The sequence below is a fragment of the Corvus kubaryi genome, unplaced genomic scaffold (assembly GCF_017639235.1).
Source record: "Corvus kubaryi isolate FWS band 111438036 unplaced genomic scaffold, C.kubaryi_AGA036_p1.0 37353, whole genome shotgun sequence".
NCBI classification, from domain to species: Eukaryota; Metazoa; Chordata; class Aves; order Passeriformes; family Corvidae; genus Corvus; species Corvus kubaryi.
The window spans coordinates 2404214-2426882 of record NW_024581115.1 but is presented as its reverse complement, the minus strand read 5'-3'; the positions used below and the strand labels follow the sequence as shown (position 1 = coordinate 2426882).

Below are 22669 nucleotides of genomic sequence, written 5' to 3'. Positions count from 1 at the left end.
AGGAGGCAACCAGCTCTAACTCTTCATGACCTTGTTCTCTCATCTTCTGGTGATCAAGAGGATTTCTTAGTATTGAGCAAACAGCCCAGAGCATAGTCAGAAGTTTTCCTTGCTTCCACAGCCAACATTTACCTCAGGTTAGTGAGAAATTTCCCTAGACTAAGTTTTCTAAAGCTAGACTAAAGCTTCCTCTGGCACTTAGTAAGAGGAATTAATCTTCCAGCTTCGGGTCACACTAACTGTAAGAGGGGTAGCAAGAAACTAGCAGAGGTATTAGGAAAGGGATAAGGCAAGGAGTACAATGGTCTAGCACAGCTTTATAAACAAAATCTGCTCAGACAGTGCAGAATTATCCAAAAACAGGTCCTACACAAAGGTAATTAACCATAGGGCCATATTTCCCTAGCTTAAGGCAACAGCACTCACATTCCCTGGATATTCTCAAATGAGGAGTTTTCTAGTACCTGAATTCTATTTTAAAAAATACTGCTGCAAGTTTCTGAAAAGGATCTGGATTTTACCGTTTGTTTTACTGTTTATTTCCTCCAATAGCAAAAAGAAAAACCAGTGCAATGTTTGAGGCACTTAGCAAGAGGTTCTAAGAACTTCCCAGACACCTGGTTTATCTGTGAAACTCACCAGCCAACTTTTTTCATGCCCAAAGATCAACACAGCAAAGGTTGTATTCTCAATGACTGGGGAAGAAGGTTCCAATTGGCTTTAATAGATCCATTCACAAATTTACCAGGAAGGCAAGGCTTTAATTCCTCACATTAGTTCTACACAACAACAAAACACTCTGGAAACAAGTCTAAATTAATCAAGCTAATTTGATATTTTGACAATTTGATTCCAAGGGAATCAACTACTGTGCAAAGAACCCGAACACTTCAGATTCTTAATAATGTCCGTAGTGTGTTTTACTGTGACAAGAACAGCCACATACAGCAGGGCTGCTTGTTTCTGAAAGTAATAATGTAAAAGCCTAATTTACGCAGATGCCTAAGGCAAAAATTTTGGCAAATAAGTGGCTTTTTTGTCTTAAAGAGGAGCCAGTTAGATGATGATTCAAATTTTCTACACCTCATTCTTTCTGATCCCAGTAACTTGGTTCTTATTCCTCCACCTGTGTTACAGAGAGCAGAGGGAAAACTGTGTTGATACCTGAGTATTTTGTACAAGGCAGTACAACTACACAGGCAATATATTATTTAACTGAAATTATGTCAGAATACAAAAATATTTTAACCATTGTCCATCTACAATTCATAGATTATTATTATGAGCAACATCTGCCCTATCACAAGTTATAAAAAATGGTTATTCTCAATGAAAAAGCTCCTTTTATGGCATACTGCACCTTTAAGCATAACACCTGTTTAGACACAAACATTTCCAAATAGAGCAGGGACTTAGGCAGAGACCACAAACTTTAAAACAACAGGAAAGGTGCAAACACTGCTTTGTCACCCACTTTTCTTATGTCCTTTGTACTGTTGCGATTTAGCTTTTTTCTTCTGTTTGGATGAACTTGACTGGCTATCTCTTGATGCTGCAAAAAAAGAAGAATTCAAAATTTCTGCTTATTATTTAAAAAAATAAACACTTCAGAATGCATCAAAACCGCTACACAGTTACAGAATTTTTCCTTAGTGACAGAACAAAAACAGAAATTTATTGTGGAAAAACAACTTGCACTAAACTACTTAACATGAACTCTCTCATTACCCTCTCATTAAACAACAGCTCTTGAGACCCAGTTAGCAGTTATTATCACTTGATCTGACAGGACAAGTTGTGATGTAATAAATTAGATACAGCTTCTGCACAGGCTGAGTTCTACAAAATTCAGGAGGTGAAACAGATACACTGGCAGTCTTAAAGCAATATAAATTCTCAGCGATCTCCTCCAGAACTGACAAGTAAGAGGCTTTTTCCCTGCATCAAATCAGCATCTTCTGGCATTGAAAAATAGTAAAAAAAACCCTCAGAAGTACTTTAAAAATCAAAGTGGGAGAGATTAGAACTGTGAATTAGCACTTTCAGGCATTAGCAAGGATTTGTTCTATTTTTGTTATGCCTGGGGAGCTAACTGGAAAAGGTTAGGAGAATGAGCCCCCACGAAATTCATCTCCACTATTGACAAAGCAGGACTCACACTGCGGTGCTGGAGGCTGCAGCTGGTACCCAGTCAGCTGACACCATCCCACGGGATACAGGTCTGGGGACTCACAATCCACCCACTGATCATATTCATCTTCCCACCCATCAAAGTGTATCCTCAGAAGCCGGTGGATAATGCGTGTCACTGTGGCCACACACACCAGACGGGGCTCCATCAGATCTACAGCCTCCAGTTTCATGCCAACATGAAACCCATGATTTGGAACTTCCTGGGGAAGCAAACAAGGCAAACATCAGTAAATGTGTTCATTAAGACATGTTCATTAAGATAGCTTAAACACAGCGCTGAAACAGGAGCTTCAATCAACTTAATATAGAAAAAAACTAAGTATCACTGATGAAGTTTCCTGCACCTCTGCATCTGTCTAACATTTCAGAGACACCAACTTTTGTTTACTCAAATGGTTCTTATCTCTAGTCTCAGTTTTTCAAAACTGTATTTAATGAAATGGGTCCATCCCATGCACTATGCAAAAATAGAAAGAAAATACTAACTCTGGTACAAACATGTACAGTTTTTATTACCTTATTGAAGAGCTTCACTGGTGCTGCTATTGAGTCAGTTTCCCTGAGGTAGTCAAACCACTTAAAAGGGAGTTTTGCATAACCTGTGAATTTTAAACAACATTTTCATACACCAACAGCAAACTTCAGGTGTAAGAAAAACAGCAAAAAATTGCACATTGGGAGTGTGTTACAGCTAAAAAGACAACAAAGAAGTCAAACATTAATAACAGAAACTTCCACTCTGTGAGCTTTGATCTAAGGGACAGTCACCTGGACATTGCCCATTTGCAACAAACAGGAAGAATGAAGCACTGGGTAGCATAAAAGGTATCATTTAACATTAATCATTTAAACTGAAAGTTTTTTGTCCACGCAGATTCTTGATCTCTACAAATGCCCTACACAAATGACCCAGAACAGATAATGGAATTAAGCACATCCAGTTTCTTCCATGTGGGGAAATAGCTTCACTATTGAAACACTTGAATTGTCAGGAACAGAATGGTAAGGATAAACATGGACATTTTAAAAGTTTAATAAGGGTAAAAATAGCAGTAATATGGAAAATAAGAGGATTTTCTAAAAGTTATTATAAAGGGAAGAAAATAATCTCTCAAAAATATATGTATCTGCTACTGAATATGCATAAAACATAGGAATATCTTTTCCATTGGGCAACTTCAACAACTGCTTAAACTAATAATTTTTTAATTCTAGCTGGAGCAACAACAGCTTGGAGGGCTTCTCTGCAGCAGTGTGCAGTGATGGACATGCTGAAAATCTGCAGCGCAGTGGGCATGGCATGGGAACTACAGCACAGGGCTGGATCTCACCTCTGTGGGGGCAGAGGGCTGCAGCTCAGGGCTGCCACACTCAGTACTCACAGCCCAAAATTCAATCCCATCCCTCAAAGGGCCTAAGCCTTCATCTTCTACTGATTTCAGCTTGGGATGAAGATGTTTGGGATGAATGAGCTTTGCAAAGTCCAGTGATTTCACAGCAACTGAAGCTTCCACAGTGCTAAATGCAATGTGGATAAGAGTGCTCATACTGGCTATGGAGTATCTCCATGAACAGATGCAGCTGGAGAGTTAATTAGTAAGGGCAATACTGTATCAGTTCTGCATATTAATGCTTTTCTTCTCAATGTAACATTCCTCTGCTACACCAAGATATTTGTACTCAAGTTCATCACACACAAGAAATGTGCACGTGGGCCTTGTCAGACCAGGCAGAATTAAGAAACTGTCCATTTTCCAGCCTGTAATTTGGAAAGCAGAATACCCTCCTCATTAGAGTTAAGGAGCTTTGATCACTTTGATCCTATTAAAAATGCTAATGTGCATGATGCTCTGTATTTTACTGCACGTAATTCCTCTTCCAAATGACTATTAGACTATTGCACGTGTGACGTCTAATCACCTCTCACTGATGACACAGGACTTAGGAAAAACTGCAGTAAAAGGGAAAATGTACATGGAGGTAAAGAATTAGGTTGCCGTGATACAAGAAAAACACTGATTATCATAAATGTGCTAACAACAAAACCCACATTCTGAAAGCAGTGTTTGAAGAGTGAAGAGGTAAAGTCTCATCACCAAAGGCAGGTTTTTCTCCTATTCTGTCTCATCAGTTTCATATATGTGTTTCTAAAATGATTGATATGTATTGATATACAAGCATTTCCTCTTATAAAAGTATCTCTATTGCAAGAGTCTCTGCACCTCAGATTTTTGAGGGATGCTTGTGCCCATGAATTTCTAGGCAATAAATTCACTAAATGAGCTGACTGAAAAATGAAACTATATCTGTATAACTGCACTTTCCACACACTCTAAGGAGACAGAGTTGTTACTGTACAACAAAAATGATATGAAATTACTTTCTGCATGCTGCATTACACTGTAGTTATTACCTAGAGAAATAATTCATTAAATACAAGTAGAAGCCTGCAAGAATGAGAATGGAGGGAAAAAGCCATAGAAAATTATCGTCATCTGCTGTTATACAGCTATAATCCTCTTAAAAAGTGCCAGACCAAGGCAAAAAATGGGAAAAGGGAGGCAAAGTCTTCTGTAGGCACATGTGCTTGTGGACAGAGAGCTTTTCCTCACAGAAGGGTTTATTCAGTGTGCATCCCTAAAACTCAAGTTTATGTATAGCCTTCCAAAAATTGACTGGTATTGTGAATTAGCGTAAGATTCTTTACAATGTTCATTAATTGTTTTGGTGGCTAGGACTTCTCAACCAGTTACACTTTTGGAATAGCCTTTTTAGTGATTCCTACACTTCCCACTGACTTAGTGGAATCCTGAATTTCTGACAGCAAATGCAAATTATTTCAGCCAATAATCAAACTTTTTCTAAATGAAGAGTTGGCTACCTCTGGTTCAGATCACTTCAAAGTAAAGCTGTTGTACTTGTTTCAGACTTAAGGAAGTTCTAAAAAGTGACCTGAATTTTGTAGGCTGAGTTAAGAAACAAAGCATATGGCACATACAATATCACTGAGCAATATTCACAATAAAAGGTGTCAGAATGCTACCTGTACCTCTGGGTGGAGTTAGTTCAATCATGTTAATTTCACAGAAACCAACAGGGAAAATAGAAGGGGAAGTGGCATGGTAACAAAACCAATCAGACCCATCTGCTGCTTCTGAGCCATCAATCCCAATCATAAGATAGCCATCTGCTAACACCTTGGTAAAGAGAAACAAAATTCCACATTAAATACCTTCAGCTGGGTGAGAAGGCTAGAAAGAAAGCATGCCATGTTTCAAAAGAGTGAAAGTAACTCAATAATAATGGAAGCACACTTAGAAGGACATTCAATTATAACAAAAAACCCTCCAAATCATACCTGTCTCCAGGATTGTGAACACCACTGTCACATGTACCTCTGATAACTGCAAAGTTACGAGATCAACATTTCCTTTTTCTGATCTCCAGTTTGTTTTTCTTGTGAACATCAGCTCTATTTCTAAAGCTTTATAACTCAGTCTATTCTTCATCTTGCAAGGATATTCGGTATACCATTACTCAAAACCATAACCATACTCCTCCTCACTGGAAAGGTTAAACAATTCAGCTAAGCTGCTTTTTACATTTTCTCTTTTAAAGCAGATTTCACATGGATTGGCTCCCTTTCAATCAAGCTAAGAAAGAAGGACAGCCTTAAAATATCTTCATAGACTTCTGCAAGTCAGCAAGATGAGGTTTGGTTTTGAACAGTTGCAAAACTGGTATAATTAGCAGAAGATTTTCCTGCAAATTCATCTCACACATACATTCTAAGTAAAGGTAAGGCTGAATTTCCAGAGATTAAAGTCAAATTTACATGAGCATGTTTTCATAGCAGTTGTATATAAACAATTAACAGACACACCCCATTCACTGTGTGAATGAACTGCACTGGTTTTGGTTTCGTGCTTTTTGTTTCAAGCCCGAATAAAGTTTAGTGAAAAAGGATTCCTCTCTGCCTCCCAAAAATGCACATTTGCTTTTTTACCTTTCTGATAGTTGCCACACATATTGCTGAAAGGTTTAGGGGGTCTATAGCTTCCAACTTCATTCCTTCTTTAAACCACTCTCCAGCTGCATCAACCTCTTTTACCTGAAGAATCACAGAACAGCAGCAGAAACAAAGAATTTAATGAGCCTGGAACAAAACACACCCCCACACTGCCAAAACAACAGACTGAAATACCTGTTCTACCACCTCTGCTTATATCAAGGAGGTCAGATTGGGTAATAAAAGCAGAAATGCTTGTACTGGGCCAGGATGTAAATAGTTTCAGGTCTGGTTTACACACAACAGGAACTAAAAGTCCTCAATCAACTCTGCAAAGAGTGTTCTAGCTACTGAACTCACCTTCATAAATAAGTGTGGGGGTGCATCAAAATGTCCATCCTGTTTCTTTGTAATATCTACAGGGAATAATAATAGTATCATAATATTGTTCAGAAGTTCTGTTCACAGAGCAAACAATATGTTTTTCTGAATATATTAACCAGTACCATACAATCAGTGGTGTGGAAGGCCCACAGTTTCTAGCAACACTCCCACAAAAATCAGGAGGACATAATCCATCCATTTTCCTTGCTGACTTCAATCTGAGCTACCTCTATAACACAAACATAATTTTTGGAAAAAAACCCAATATCCAGTATTTACAAGACCGTTTGATTATGTTGCAAAATCGATGAAAGTATTACATAAAAGCTTTTGCAAAAAATTGGCAGGTAAACTACTTTGCACTATGCTATGACAGAAAATTACATTTCTCTATATATTTTTATATAATTACACAATCACTTGAAATATATCTATCTATATCTATCTGTTTATAAATGGTTTCAGTGAAAGTTGAATCATTAGGAAAACTGAAGGCCTTTCCCTGAAGGGAAGCCTTGTGAAATGCTTTACAGAAATTCTGTTTCTGACAAGAAACAGAGAAATAATAAAAAACCCAGACTTTTTTTTGTTTAGAAACCTTAACTATTTCAAATTACAATTACTTTTGTATTTTAGGTAGCATGGGCCTTAATTGTGTCCCTTCTATTAGGCTGTCACTTCACTTTCCCTGCCCATCTCCTAACGCCCTCTAAATCATGTAAATACTGCAATATAAAATATTAGACAGTCCTTAAACTTGCAAGTAAATAGAAATTCTGTATCTACTAGGATACTTGTCCATGTCACGTTGTACAAAAAAAGGAGTTACATGTGAAGAAACTAGGAGTTTGTGGAGCAGGGCTGTAATTCCAGGTATCAGCATGAAAAGTGACGTTTACCATGCTTGAGGTTTTTCTGCCTACATTTTGTTGACCTTTGTTTATCATTGAATCTTCTAAATATCAACATACTACAAATCAACCTCAAGGTTATTGTGGCTTTTCCACTGGTGTATAATACAGCTAATTACAATTTTAACTGAAATTCCTGAGTGTAATATAATGGATAAAACCCCTGGGCCACATTACATATTTTAAAATGTCATTATTCAAAATAGTTTGATTAATTGTACAAAGCAACAGAACTGCTTAAGCCAGACTCCTCCCAGCCAACAGCGCCCACAAAACACCTCTAACCCAAACCAAACTTACCAGATCTTTTGAACCTGTGTCCTATACTTCGAGACCAGCCAATATGATGAATGAGTGGGCTGTACATATGGCACCAGAAGTCATCAGTTTTGTCCTCACTCTCTTCATACACCAACCTCAGGCGGCCCCCAATGACACTTTCCACCACCGCCACCCTTGTCCGGCAGAGGTGCGTCTTGTCCACCACTTCCACCCTCATGGAAGTTTTGAAAGGGTACTGCATACTCTCAGACACCTTGAAGCAACACAACACATTCTGTAAGAATATCCTCTGCTTTATATCCTCCCGTCTGTTAAAACACAGTATTGATGCACTTGTAATTTAATTCAAGTACTTGAATCAACCTGAAGAAATGACACAAATTATTCCTCTTCTACTTCATTGTAACAAAATGTTTCAGAAAACTAAGAATAGATCCTACAGTACTTCAATTGTTTCAAGGTCATCCCTTAAGATGAGATACAATTCCCTCACAAGTTCAAGGAATTTTCCACTGACATAATGAAAGTTTGTTCAGTTGTTAACAATGGGTGAAGTTACCTTGAGAAACAATTTTAACAAGAAAAATCTCAAGACTTTTTGTTCTTGTTTTGTCATCCACTCAAAATACAGCATTTTAAAAACAGGATTAAAATACTTCATTATAAGGCATGGAAAACAAACCTTCAACATAATTAAAGCTGGCCATTGACAAAAGTATTTCCAAAAGAAAGGAAGAGAATGGAAATAGATGTTAATCTGCTTTGTGAAAATTGATTGTGTTTAAAAATCAGTATCTGTCATTTGCCCTTTTCATTACCACCTCCCCCAAAGGACTGAGATCTTGACAACTTAATTTGGCTTCTAACTGAGCCAATTTTTAAATAAAAATTAACAACTGCAGAAAGGCTTTTTGGTTGTTTTTTAAACATTAGATACAGTGTAAAACAACAAGTCTCATATTTCTACTAAGAACTATATGCAACATCATCTCACAATATTGGTAAGTAAACTTACAGCACACTATACAGCAGCTGCCACACCTGAAGACATGACTAAGAGAAAAAAAACATAGTCCAGAGCAGGTGAAAAATACTAAGATGTAAAAGTATGATCTTCATTCCTTCTAGATCCATGCTATATTAACATATTCTGTTCAGTTTCTTGAAATAGTGCATGGTAAAAATCATTCCTGAATTAGAAAAATCACTTTTCATTTTTCTTACATATCATAGGGTAACTCATGAGCACTTCTGGGTTTTCTGTGGATTTTTTAAATGGGGTATTTTAAAATTAAAATAGACTAACTAGTTTTTAAAGAAAGCTATTTTTTCTGGAGCAGTTTTCCAAATACATACTGACAAGTGGGGACATAACTGGAGAAGGGATTCCAAGGAAAACTGTATCTAAGGGAAGAAACTACTGTATCACCTTCAAGAGAAGGTAATGTGCCACTGTAAAATATTTCAGTTCTTCACACTGGTGCAATTTTCTTTACAGAACATCATTGATACTGCATCAGCCTTACCTTCTGAGAAAAGTCAGGAGGAAGTGTTTTGGCACCAGTAAGTCGTTTCACTAGAAAAGCTTTCCAGTTTGTGTATTTGTGTTGGATAGCTGTTGCAAACGAAGGGGAAAAAATAAGCCACTGATATTTAATTTTGTCCATTAGAGACAATATTAGAGTCTGGAATATGTGAAGAAGAAATCCCAGATGACTATTAAAACACCTACATGACAGTAATGACAAAAAGCCTCTTTAGAGAATGAATGCTACCCAAAATTAGGTTTATGGGTCAGGGTAAAGAATTTAATAACAAAGTATAAATTAAATCAGTGTATGTTCCCATCACTGATTAGCCAACTGCTGCCACCCTGATCTTAAAAGCTTTGAGTCACATCAGATGGGCTATTCCAAGAAACACTTCAGCATCAGTCAAGCCCTTATTTTTCCAAAAGTCAAAATTATTAATTCATAACTGTTGAAAGAGTTGTTATGGCAAAAGAATACTTGATATCTGGACCATGAGCAAATTCAGTCTAATAAAGAGACTCTGACATGAGTCAGTAAGGCCACTATTTACATACTTCGAGGAGGAACTAAGGGCTTCCCACTGGTTGCACACCAACCAACTGGGTGGATGTCAGACCCACAAACGTTGCACCAGAAGTCAAGACTTGAATCATTTTCAAAGCCTTCATATCTCAGCAGAGCATTGTAGCCTGAAAGAAAGCATTTAAAAAAACCCACAAGAATTAAACAAGACTATAAAATATGTATTAATATTTCTTGTCCAATTTTTTTATAGCAAGTTGTTTTTATGGCACATTTCAGGATGCTATTAATGCACAGAATAGATTACTTTGATAAATGTGCATGTATTATCATGTAAGTCAATTTAATTAAAATTCTTGAACTATAAACCTTTAGGAGTTGTACATAAGAGGACAAAATTAATTACGCAGAGTATCTGCTTTTTCATATCTTAGATCTGCCACCTTGAATTTCTAACTTTTTAGCAAGACAAGTGATTTGTATAATGAGGCTTCTTGCCAGCTCTTATACAGTCTATCTGCTCTGCACTGCTCTTACTGCACTCTGAGGCAATATTAAAAAAAACAAACCAAGGATAGACATTCTCAAGCATCACTGCAGCCACTGTAGAACAGTGACAACACTACAGCATGTAACCTACAGACACAGCTCTGCCAACCTGACCAGTGCCAGCATTACACTCACCAGGTGATCACTGACTAAATTATTAGATCCCTTCACACAGTTCTTTGATTATTTTAATTTCAACTAAAACACATTTACCTGCTAATTTTACAATTCCAGCTATCCAGAAGACTTTGGTAGGTAGGCTGCAGTCAGTGTTTGGAACCTCCACTCGCACTCCTTCTGCAATATCACCCCAGCAAGTCCCCATGGGTGCCTGTCAAGGTTGGGGTTAAAAAGTCACCAGTTCACCATGTGAAAATATTCATTTTTTGTTATCTCAGTGTTCTACAAGCAACTTAAAAAGATAAAATATTCAATATACACATAACAAACATATGGTTAGAAACCACTGTTTCTATGAGGACCTACTTTGGTTTTGATTTGATGCTTATGCATAACACTGTAATTGTATCCAATTATTCCTGTGTATTTACTGAAAAAACCTATAGCATTCCAAATTTGAATATCAGTTAAGCACAAATTGTACATTCTCACAGGTCAGTTTTATCTATGATGTTTCAATTAGGAACAAACTACAGATGTTAGTGAGAATGGTGGAATTCCTATGCAATTCTACTTGCAAGAAAACTATGGTACCTGTAGCACAGACATCAAAACCTTTAAATTCTGCAAGTCAGGCATGCTGCTGGAAGAATGCCTAAAAATTATTTCTTGAATCTATTCTGATGATTTATTATGGTGGGGTTTATCATCCACTGGTTCGCATCCTCTCAAAGGAACAGGCTTTCACATCACCTGCAAGTGATCCCTCCATGGAGCAGGCAAAAAGAACAGAAGGCTCTGAGTGGCACCTTTTTAATGAACACCAGAAGGAAAGGCACAGCAAGATCCCTCACACTGCCCTGTATGAGGAATATGTTAGGAACAAGAAGGAATACATGCCTGATGAACTCGTAAGGGTTTGCAGAAGATGGTGATAGAAATTACATTAAGTTTGCTATCTTCAGAAGAACATTTTGTGGAACAGAGCATCATGAAATGTCAGTCCAAGATGGTATTGTAGATACCAGAAATGCACAGTGCTGAAGAACCTAAATTTTTAACAGTAACTCAAATGAAGTTATATTGGTAACAAGCTAGAAAATTATTCAGTCTGCACTAAACTTGAGACTACCCAGAAGAGAGAGATTCGTATTTTGGGTTTTAGAAAAACAGTCACATAAATTTGAGAAAAATAAATTCTTATCAGTTCAGAGATTACCCAGCTATCACAGGGAGAACTGAAGGAGGGATCTCTGGCTCTGCACCATGTCTCATTTACAAAGCTCTTTGCAAACCCAGAAAACTGAACCACTCAGTGGGAATAGCCTCCAACTGCACAGAATTTTTGCTGAGAGCTACAAGTGAAGAAATCTGGATAAATCTTGAATGATTGGAAATGACAATATTGGAATTTTGCTGGCAATCAGCAATTGCCACTAGCAGCACTAAAAGCTGAACTTATTTTGCAAAGGGAAACCCTTCACTAGTTGAAGTATTTGAGACTATACAAAACTTAAAACCAGTTTTAACTCCTAAAGGAAATGTAGGTATGCCAGCTTTTATTCTTGAAGCCTGGTCTCTTCATGTTCTGCTATACCCATCTACACCAGTCTAGACCACAGAGCTCTCTTCTGCCAACTGGCAGCCAGAGAAAAATCCAACTGAAAAGATGATGGCTTATTTTCACACACAAAATATGCAGATACAACTTAAGTCCCATCCCATATTCACTACCCTCTCTAAATTGACATGTGTAGGTTTTTGAATTGAACTGGGGAAATAAACTTTTCAATCTGCTTATTTTAGCAAATCTTGTTGCCTTGTACAGAGATACAGATGAGGCCAAACAATCAAAAATAGCAGTGCTGAATAATTTCATAATCCAGCTGCACTCAACTGGAATAAGTTTTACTGCCTGCTCATCTATTCAGTTGATTCAGAGAGAAAAGTATATCAAAACACTTCTTCTGACATCAACCTACAATGGAAATTTCATTTCTAGAATGTGGATTGGTATAGAGGGAAATAGCAGAAAGTTAAATTTGTCCTTGTCTGTGAAAACATTGGTTCTGCTAGTTCTCCTACACCAATCCATATGGCTCACCCCTTCAAGAAGGAAGCCATCCTGTGCAGCATCACTGCTGAAATGCCAGACAATGGTACTGTCCTGAGGGATGGTTTACAGCACACCACCTACACTGCACCATCTTGGTCTCCTTCACTCATTAGGGATATTGTTAAGGCAGAAAGACCTGGATAAACCAGGGCTGTGACAGCCATCTTTCTTCATCTCTCCTCTGTCTCATCTGTTTAATCAATCAATGTTTGAAGAGTGCTTTTAAAAACTCAGAAAGCACTAGAGAAGTGTTAAGTCTTATTTATCTGCTGGCTGGAAGGTGACTGCAGTCTGGATTGGCATAGTGTGAACTAGCAGAACCATCATTTACAGGTAAGAACAAATTTACCTTTCAGACTCATGACGAAGAGATCCACTTCACATCACTCTCAAACAAGGAAGAGCTGGTTCCTGGCTTCCTGCTTCAGGACATGACCTGGGAGGGTCTATCTCTGAGCACCAAGGGCCTTCTCTGCAAGGTAAGGTGCAGTCAGGAAGGGCCTGTTTGACAGGAGCACCTAAAGGCCAAGTATCCCCCACATACACAGCTGGACAAAGAGCTCACATGGCTTAAATAAGTGGCTTCTAAAAGTTTTGGATGGCATCAACGCTGCCATGATTCCAGACTTTAAATTAAATCAGGATTTTAATGGCAAATCCTGATGGTGATGCTACCAAATCCTGGATTGTATGGAATGCTGAAACTTCGTGTGTGAGCAGTGCCCCAAGAACAGGTAATGCCAGAGGAGTCAATGTGCAAAAGGGTTTAAACAAAAACCTTCAAAGCAGAGCACTGCCACCCAGTGTAGCATCCTGGAAATGCTCCCTTAAATCACACTGGATATAGTTTAAAAACACAAGAAACCAAGAGAATGAAAATATTTTGGCTCAGAATAAAATTCAGCTGGAATAAAGAACTTCAGGAAATGTGCCTCTCACTAGCAACAGAGTGAAAATAAATAATTACTCTTAATTGTGCATGAAATTGTCCAATAAGTAGTATTGAAAAACAACTCAAACCACTGTAACTTGCTTTCAGTTGTAGGAACAGTTTGAACTAATAAGAGCAACTATAGAAAAGAATAAAAAGTGTTTAGATGAGAAAAAGTAGAATGCAGGTCAGCAATGAGCTCACTGTATGTGACTAAGCTGTAACTCAATATTAAAAACATTAAACTGAGTTTTTCTCCTTGCAGCAGCTACTGCTGTGTGCCTGATTAATGCAATTTGACCAAAAAAAAAAAAAAAGAAAAAAAAAAAAAAAAAAAGAGGCTGCAAGGTGCACAAATGGGAATTCTGGCATTGTCATGGGCTTCCTGTAGGAAAGCATAAAACAAAGCAGTTCCCTACTTCTGTTTACTGAACTCTGAAGTCATGGGCATGGCCATATTATTGATACTGAATTTCATTAGTGTTACTCAAGTCTGGAATAAAGGTAACATGGAAGCACAAAAAGCACATCAAAATACTATGAAATTAATTATTCATAAAGAGAGAGAACTTTCAAGATTTAGATACTTTAATTCTAAAATGTAACTATTTTAAACTGAAGAAGAAATAAATCCCCAGGGGAAAAAAAAAAAACAAAACAACAGAAAACCTGATGTGGGAAATCTACATCAGACCTGAGATACTAAAGTATGCCAGGTTATTAAAAAAATAATTAATAAGCCAAATCTCACATGTCATAATTCCCTTAAATTTTCTTTAATATTGATCCCAATGTTCCCTATCAAATATCCATACAGGTACACCCAGTATAACCAGTAAATTCGATGTATTTTATTGAATAATGAACTCAAGGGTAGATATGCCATGATTTTACTGTCAATTCAAAACTTTGGTCTTGACCAGAATAAGCTTTATATCTTCCATCACATACATACAGGTGTATGAAATCCATAATCTAGATGATAAACAAACATCAACTAATAAAAACTTTTACAAATCAAAGCAATACAGTACACAGAAAACAGCAATAATCTTTCCAGAAAGAAAAAAAGAATATTGTTTAATTATCAGTGGAGAGTGGGACAAAGAAGGATCTAACGAGAGCACTGATGTGTTTTTCAGACTCTGACTGGTCTAAATAATGTACTTTTCAAAGAAATAATTACAGTAAAGTTAAAAGCAAATCATACCCTTATGACACTAACTCATATCCACCAAAGAAGTAGAAATCTCCAAAGAAAACTGTAGGATTTGCATTTCACTTGTATGAAAAAGGAAAATGAGGACAGAAAAGCAACAACTTTCAGGCTACTTGGTAGCACTGTTGCCATTATCTTGTGAAAATTTTCAAGGTACAACGTGCCCATGAGTGTGGTCTTGGTTCACATTACTGGGACACTGTGCAGCTGAACAAATGAAGCAGCGAGAAGGGACCATACAACGCCTTTTAATAAAATGGAATGTTGGAGCATAATTTACAAGTGACCTGACAATTGCAGCTGTCTCTAATTGAGGATGCCACCCATCCTGAGGCATTTGTTGGTACAATAGCACAGCCCCTGTTATCAAATGCCACTTTTTGATATGGACTTATGGAATCACTTATTACATGTACATAGCTGTGAAAGCAAAGTGCAAACATGCTGACTCGAGCACGTGGAATTTGATACAAATTCCCCAAGTTCTCCTAACGCAAGGCTCTGTTCTGGGAAGTAGCTGAGGCCTCTGAGCATAAAGGGTACTATTCACAAAGTGCCAACTGCCAGGAGCCCTCAACTCCCACTGGTTTATAAGCTGACAGGCCTCAGCAGGAATTCCTGAGCTGGAGAGAAAATATGTCTCTTCTCCCTCATGGACAACTTCCATGAAGCAAAATGTTTGTTTTGATTGTAACTTTCAGCACATAATTTTGAGCAAAACAAAAATTTTGTAACACAGAACACTTCAGTTTCTCAAATTAAAAAATATGATGAGAAAACACCTTCTGTCCAAGCTTTTTCTTAAGAGACAGAAAGTACTGACAATATTTTAAACAATGCCTAATTATTGGAATTTTACAAACACATTAAAGACAGATGGTCCTAAATATTTTCCCCATCCTCCAATTTCCTCAGTCATTAAAGAATGTCTTTTTGTTTGAAACTTTTTAAACTAATACAAAGAAAACTAACTTTTTAAATTTCAGATTTCTAAACAGCCTTCATTTTGCCCCATACCAGACTACCTGGCAGCATGACTGACAGGGAGAGTCTGACTAAAAAGTAAGAAAGAAAACCCCAAAACCAAATATGTAATGAAAAGATCAGTCCAACACAATGGAGCAAGCCTGACTTAATCTAAAAAGCCTTTTGTAACTGTTTTCAGTACAGCTTGACTTGGTTGGTTTGTTACTCTGCAGTACATGGGATAATTTTGTGACTTGAACACGAGAAAAACAATTCCCAAGTATTTAAGAGCCTTCCTTTTTGTTTATGAGAGTATATATATGATGAAAGTAACTGATGGCGTCCAGAATGGTTTTAAAGGACAGATACATACTAACAGTTATATTTCATAGATCATGAAAGATACTTGGATATGAATGTTTTGGAAAAATGAATTCAAGAACTCCCATGGAGTCACTCATACACACATAGACAGAAAGCACAAACTGAGAAATACTCACATGTTTAAAGCAGGTAACAGGAGCTGCTGTAAAGCTATTACTATTGATGTAGTTACCCCAGCTGAAACCTTCCACAGGGACAGCTGCTAAGGAAAAGTTATTTTAGTTAGGAAGCTGCTAATGAGGCACAAATCTTTCACTATTTTTTTTCTCAGCTCTGGTTATATGTTGTTACCTGCTTTTGTCTTTGCCTGGTTTTGTAAAGTTGCTTGGTACTGGGCATATGCTGCTAATTTAGCCACTAAGGGCTGTTTTTGTAGAACTTTAGCCTTCTTTGTCGGAGGTTTACCCTAAAAAAAACCAACAACCCAAGTAAATAACATATTTTCAAACTCTCATCAGGAAATTTCCACAGGTCTGTAGCTATCTTTGGCAGATTTAAACTAAAATTAGAAGTACACAGAGACTAAGTATCACACAACTACATGTGTTACAAAATAAATTTAAAAACCAGTAGTAAGGAATGTCCAAAAGATGGGGTTTGTACTACTATTCCAACTTGAACAGCATTATAGGTTCACTGTTGTTTACCTGAAAAAAAGATATCTCTTAAAAGCAAGTCAAAAGGAAGAACTTTTAATCTAACTTATAGCAATGCAATCTCTTGGCATTTATTGCAATGAATTTGAGACAGGGTATAATGATATTTCTTGACAATTCTCTATCTTTTCTTGAACACTACAAAAATGCCTGAGTGATCATTCAATTAATATTTTAAGTGAATGGACATACCACTATTTTGCAGCTCTATAAAGAAAACCCTCAAACCCAAGAAACTTATCTTAAAACATGCAGCCATCTGTACAAAAGCCCAATTTCAGCATGCAGACGACAGAAAGGATGTAAAAAAAACGGTGTCTGTACCGCTACCTGAAGCCTGGCCAGAATGCTGGCCTTCTTGGAGTTGGAGGAGTAGCTTCTGGAGCACGACACGCTGCAGAAGCGCTTGGTTTTAGAGTAAAAAGCGTCCCGGACGCCAACCATCCCACACATCTCACATGTAGCTAATCAGAGGAGAGAAAAAAATCCCCAAAATGTTAAGAGCGTAGTTAAAAATCACAGTAAGAATTCAGAATGATGAAGACAGAATTAAGGTACTGGATGTGGCACCATCAAATGGTATCTGAGGGTTTGACCCCAAAGAGAATTGCACAGGAGAATAATTTAAAATTTAGAACACCACCACTGATGTCAGTGAAATGCCAGGAACCTCAAGTTCACTGGTGAAACAGTGCCTCTTTCTGCTCCCTATTAATTTCACCCCTGGTGCAAATGAATGATCCAGCTAAAGCAGCTCAAGCCGATTTCTGGTTTTTCACTGTTCTCCAGGAAACATCTGCTTTGAATCTGGGACTGCCAATCCTGATTTCCTCTAAATATTTAACACTTCCAACCTGAAATAAAACCAGATCTCTTGTTTGATTCATAAATTAGTATATCCCAAGTATCCCAGCCCACCAAAGTTTTCTTCTGGCTAGAATCATGTTTCAGAGGTGGACAGCATCACCCACGGTGTTTTCCATGATGAGTAAGACTTAGAGACCAACTAATGCCAGTGAGACAATACCAAAATTCTGCCCAGAGAGAGCTCTACACTAACCACTAGGATTTCACAAAGAATGTTTTTCCCTGATAACAAAAGAAATTTAGATTTATTTTCCTAGTATCCTCCAGCTCACAGCTAGTGAGGAGTGAACAGGTATACACTAACAGGTTTTACACAGTAGCAGTAATTAAGTTTTCCTAGAATAGGAAGAAATATATTTAAACATATTGTGTATGTAATAAAGGGCAGAGAGAAGGCATGCCTGGCACAGAGAACACACTGACGTTGTCCTCAAAGCTCCAAGAATAAAACCAATGCACATGAGAACACACACATGCATGTGCAGATACACACAACACATTTGAGAGGAGGGCAGATGTTCCCATACTATTTCTTCCCTGTCAGCAGGATTCAAACCCTCTCTTACTTCAGTTTAGCAGAACCCAAACAATTCCCCCTCCCAAAACCAACCAACCCAAACCCTTCAGCTGCTCTGGTCCCTTTTCAGTTGGGACCAACATTCAGGATTGGACCCTCACAACCCAGCACAGGCTAAATCCCATCAATATCCAACTCCTTGCACTCACACAGCACATACTTACCCATGCCAGATTTGCCATCTGGATAAGTATAAACTTGCCCATTGTTCTTGATAATTGGGAGACTGGATGGCAAAGGAGCAACCTCCTCCTCACTCTCATCTGAACTGGAGCTGCTGCTGGTGTCCTCACTACAACTATCATAACCGTCAAACATCCCGAATGAGTCTCGGCGTTTCCTTTCCACTTGGGAACTATGTTCTGTCTAAAAATTAAAAATAACCAAAAACAAAAAAACCAAAGAATATCAGAATGTTCCGAATGCAAAGATTTCAAAGTCAAGCTTACAAAGTTTCACAGGTCAGTCTTCAATAGCAGATATTCTAAGGCACTGACGTATCAGCACAGACATGAGCCATGTATTGCCAATTACATGAGCATTGGTATAATCAAAACTGGCCAATTTTTGGTATTGTGATATACAGGAAGAAAAAAACATCTATCTCATGATCCACTGAGAATACACAGGAGCCGTCCACACATTTGATTTCCTTGGTATCTTCAGAGTGCATTAAGCCTGATGCGCTGAACACTGACAGCCACAGGGATCTTATATGCAAATCAGCACATTCCAGATGGCTGCAGCCAATTCTACTAAAATTCATTCATTTGAGAAAGCTGGGCAGAGAAAAGACAGTTCAACCAAGAGGTCAGTTATACCACAGGAACAGGAATGAGAGGCTCTCTGCTCTCATTGGCTTGTGGGGTTATCCATAAATCACTCAGCTCCCCTATGAGTCCATGACTCCCGTGTGAAGCAGGAACACCTCTTCAGCTCACAGGGCTGTTCTGAGGATTAATACATTAACCATTATGAAGAGCTCAGTTACTATGGCAATAGGGTCTGTACAAATGCTGAAAGATAGAAAGGTGACTAATTTGACACTGTCATATACAAAAAACTTGTTACATAATAGTTTTTCTATAATCAAAAAATCTGAAGTAGGATAAAACCACACAATTTTGAAGAAGGCATGACAGCTAAGCAATTTCCAGCATCGACATTAAAGAAGCAAGAGATTAACTGATGTACTTTTTCTGAGGCACATCCACCACATGCATTTTGATACAGTGACAATTTTTACTTTATTGATATCTTACACAGCTCTATTGAAACAAGGCTACTCCTATGTGAGCTGCCCTCATTAAGGGGAAAAAAGTTTCAAATTATTTCCAAGATCTTAAACAGTATTTACTAAGTTTGAGAGGAAATAACTAAAGAGAAAACAAAGACACTCTACAATAGAAGCATAAGTTAGGGGAATGAAGTACAGACAAGGAAACAGAAGAAAAATTAAGAAAGCCTTTCCCTCAACTTCCTTTTCCAAGAGCTAATTTTATTTAAAAGTCAGAGTAGACAGAAAAATAATGTGATTGGGCGTTTCCTTCTTAAATTGCATTTGGATCCATAGCCTCAAGATCTCATCACAATTCCCCAAATCTCTTTCCTAGAGTGCATGCCTGAACATCTTTATTGTTAGATCTCATTCAAGCCTTTTTCTGCCATGCTATCCCTTTATTATATTATATTCTCCTTTTCAATCTGAATAAATCCTATTATGAAAGAATTTCCTAATATCTACAAGGAAAAACTGATTTCCACACTGACCCAATCCTAGCGTGTAATTATTAAAAAAAAAATCCTCAAAAAACCCAGTAAGCACAAAAGGTTATGCAATAATGCAAACACATTTAACACACTTACAGTAGCTCTGAAACAAAACAACAAAAAAAGTCAGTGTAATGTTAATTACGAATATTCTCAGAAAAAAAAAAAATTAGAGTTGCATTAAACCAAATCAAATTTAGGAGAGGGCATAACCTGACAACTTCCTCAAGGCGCTGACACCGGCAATCAGGGTGCCTGTGGGATTGTCAGAGGAAACACTGAGCAGACAAAGCCCAGCCCTGACCCATGCTGGCAGCAGCGTCACCTGTCCCATCTGCCACCACCATGCACCACCAGTGACTTGTTTGTGCATGCACGTGTGTGCAGCTTAAGGCAGAAGTTGAGCACAACGTTGCCATGGATACAGTATCCTGCCAACACTGCCAGGAATTTTCAGAGCAGAAGATGAAAACTAGTAATCTTCCTCAAGATTTCAGGAGCTCCTTAACATCTCCCACCGTTTAAGTTCTCTTGACCACAGTCTCTGCTAAGATATGAAGTGTGATTCCATAGGAACCATTCCCAGCAGTACTACCAGAGCACTGTGATGCTTAGAAGGTTTTAAGGACAGACACTCGTGGTGTTTCAGAGCCCAGGGAAGGATCTCCCTCTTCATGCCCTCATCCTCCCTAAGTCAGCCGGTGTGATTTCACTACATTAGGCCCTCATCCCACACCAAGGTGTGATTCTATGGCTTCAGCCCTCTTATGGAAGCTGCAGTACAAGCCATTCTCAGGGTACCCCCCCTTCCCACTCCAGACTGGAGATCCCTGGACCTACAGGGCAGCAGCTCTGCTCAGTGCTCTGCTGGCAGAAGTCTGAAGTGCTGTCACAGCTCAGAAAGAACTGAAGAGCAGCCCATTCCCAGTCCCTCCAGCTCCCCATGCCAGCTCTGCTCCCACTGCCAGGGAAGGTGGAAGAAGAACCAGGCAGCTGGGGGTAAGGTGAAGGACCAGAGGCTGGAGCATGGGGTAAGGTGACCACCACAGGAGTGCACCTGGCTCTTTTTGTTGTTCTTTTGCATAACTTCCATTTAGAACCTCAATATTACTGGTAAGTTTTCTTTGCCAAAATATCCACAGATGAGAAGGAAAATAGTTTCTCTTTGTAAATGGAAAGTTGGGCGCTCAATTAGGAAAAATCATTCTTCAGCATTATACAATTTCAAAAGTAGCAATCATCAAGTTTTTGAGCTTAACTACACTGTCAAAACAAATCTCATGTATCACCTTTCCATTTACTTAATATTCAGCCAAATGGTTCCAATTCAGAATTTTTGAACATCAAATTTGCAATTCAAATCAGCATCTTTGCTTACCATTTTAAAATAATACTGTAGTTTTCATAAAACATTTGTATCCCAGCTTTTGCCAGAAGACAACCATATTTGCCAGATAATTTATGCAGGACATGCTTAATGTTAATTTACAGTTATTACCTGGATTGCAATTGGGGAAACTACTCAAAATTTTTTGTGAGATTTCAAAAAGGCAGAGACTGCAGGAAAAAAAAACCAAACCAAAATACTTTGTACACAAAAGTAGGTGAAAGTTAGGGAAGATGATATACAAATAACTATGATGGAATTTTCTTAGAGCAGATCAAAACACTTCTATTTTGATAATAAACACCACAAAGGTTCTTTTTAACCCATATTGAAACACAGCATTTATAGAAATAAGTGAATATAAGGAAGCTTTGATAACGCTTCCTGCAGAATTTGGATACACAAAAGAATAGGAGCTCTAACATCTGAAAGTGAAAAAAGTTAGGGCATTGCTCTGAATTCAAAGGTTAAAGACACATCCTTACAAAAAGGACAACGTATGTCTCAAACAGAACTATAAACAAGATAAAGCAGCTGCTCTGGTACAGCAGCAGCCTGCAATTCCTGCTGAGTTCTTGCTGACTGGTTGCATCTTTTTCTTTTGAAAATTAAGTACAAAATTTGCCTATTCCTGATTTTCTAGGGCCTCAACCTTTTTCCAGAAGCTCTCAACCATCTCACCAACACTTTCTGAAGTGTTGGTGGCCTCTAATACACTACAGTGAGCTTCATCAGAGATGCCAGGAACTTGGAACCATCTACCTTATGCACACATTCTCTGTCCCTTTGTTGTTACGCTTCCCATCTTTGAAAAAGGCAAAAGGAGGACCCAGGAAATGACAGGTCAAAGCACCTCATCTTACTCCTTGTGAGGTGATGGAACAAGCAATGTTGGAAGTAATTTCTAGGCATGCGAAGGACACGCAATTCTTGCCGAGTCCTTTTAGGCTCCACAGCCAACAGCAACACTTTGTCTCTCTTGAAGCAGCACCTCCCCAAGCAGCTGCAGGGCCTTGGGTTCAAAAACAGGTGCGCAAAAAACCAACAACGACAAACCCTCAAATCAATATCAAGCCAGTTTCCTACTCTTCAAAGCTGGACTTAGCACTAAAAATCATGCTGAGGAGGTTGTCTTTTCCTCAAAACACAACCAGTGTTCACCTTCTAACAAACCAGGGAACAACCTCCTGCCTATCCACAGAAACTGCTTGGAGCAGGAGCCTGGCTTGCTATAAAACAGAACCTTGCAGCTGGTTAATGCCAAAAGAGCAGCTTGAGTAACTACTCCACTAAT

At 38.2% G+C, this 22669-nt stretch overlaps 1 protein-coding gene across 11 annotated transcripts in view; it reads right to left on the bottom strand.

Annotated features, from left to right (window-relative positions):
• Positions 1 to 22669, bottom strand: part of MBTD1 (mbt domain containing 1) — a 33606-nt gene that overhangs the window by 7346 nt on the left and 3591 nt on the right. For 5 of the 11 annotated variants that reach the window (XM_042032385.1, XM_042032394.1, XM_042032395.1 and 2 more), the window contains 14 exons: positions 18383 to 18584; positions 17099 to 17238; positions 16410 to 16524; positions 16235 to 16320; positions 10596 to 10713; positions 9866 to 10000; positions 9306 to 9394; positions 7798 to 8032; positions 6563 to 6618; positions 6200 to 6304; positions 5237 to 5390; positions 2710 to 2792; positions 2159 to 2393; positions 1475 to 1552 (listed from right to left, as the gene is read on the bottom strand). In XM_042032385.1, the coding sequence (XP_041888319.1) occupies positions 1475 to 1552; positions 2159 to 2393; positions 2710 to 2792; positions 5237 to 5390; positions 6200 to 6304; positions 6563 to 6618; positions 7798 to 8032; positions 9306 to 9394; positions 9866 to 10000; positions 10596 to 10713; positions 16235 to 16320; positions 16410 to 16524; positions 17099 to 17238; positions 18383 to 18584 (1831 nt within the window). The remainder of the gene's footprint in view (positions 1 to 1474; positions 1553 to 2158; positions 2394 to 2709; positions 2793 to 5236; positions 5391 to 6199; positions 6305 to 6562; positions 6619 to 7797; positions 8033 to 9305; positions 9395 to 9865; positions 10001 to 10595; positions 10714 to 16234; positions 16321 to 16409; positions 16525 to 17098; positions 17239 to 18382; positions 18585 to 22669) is intronic. The other 6 variants (XM_042032387.1, XM_042032389.1, XM_042032386.1 and 3 more) reach the window with 6 other exon arrangements.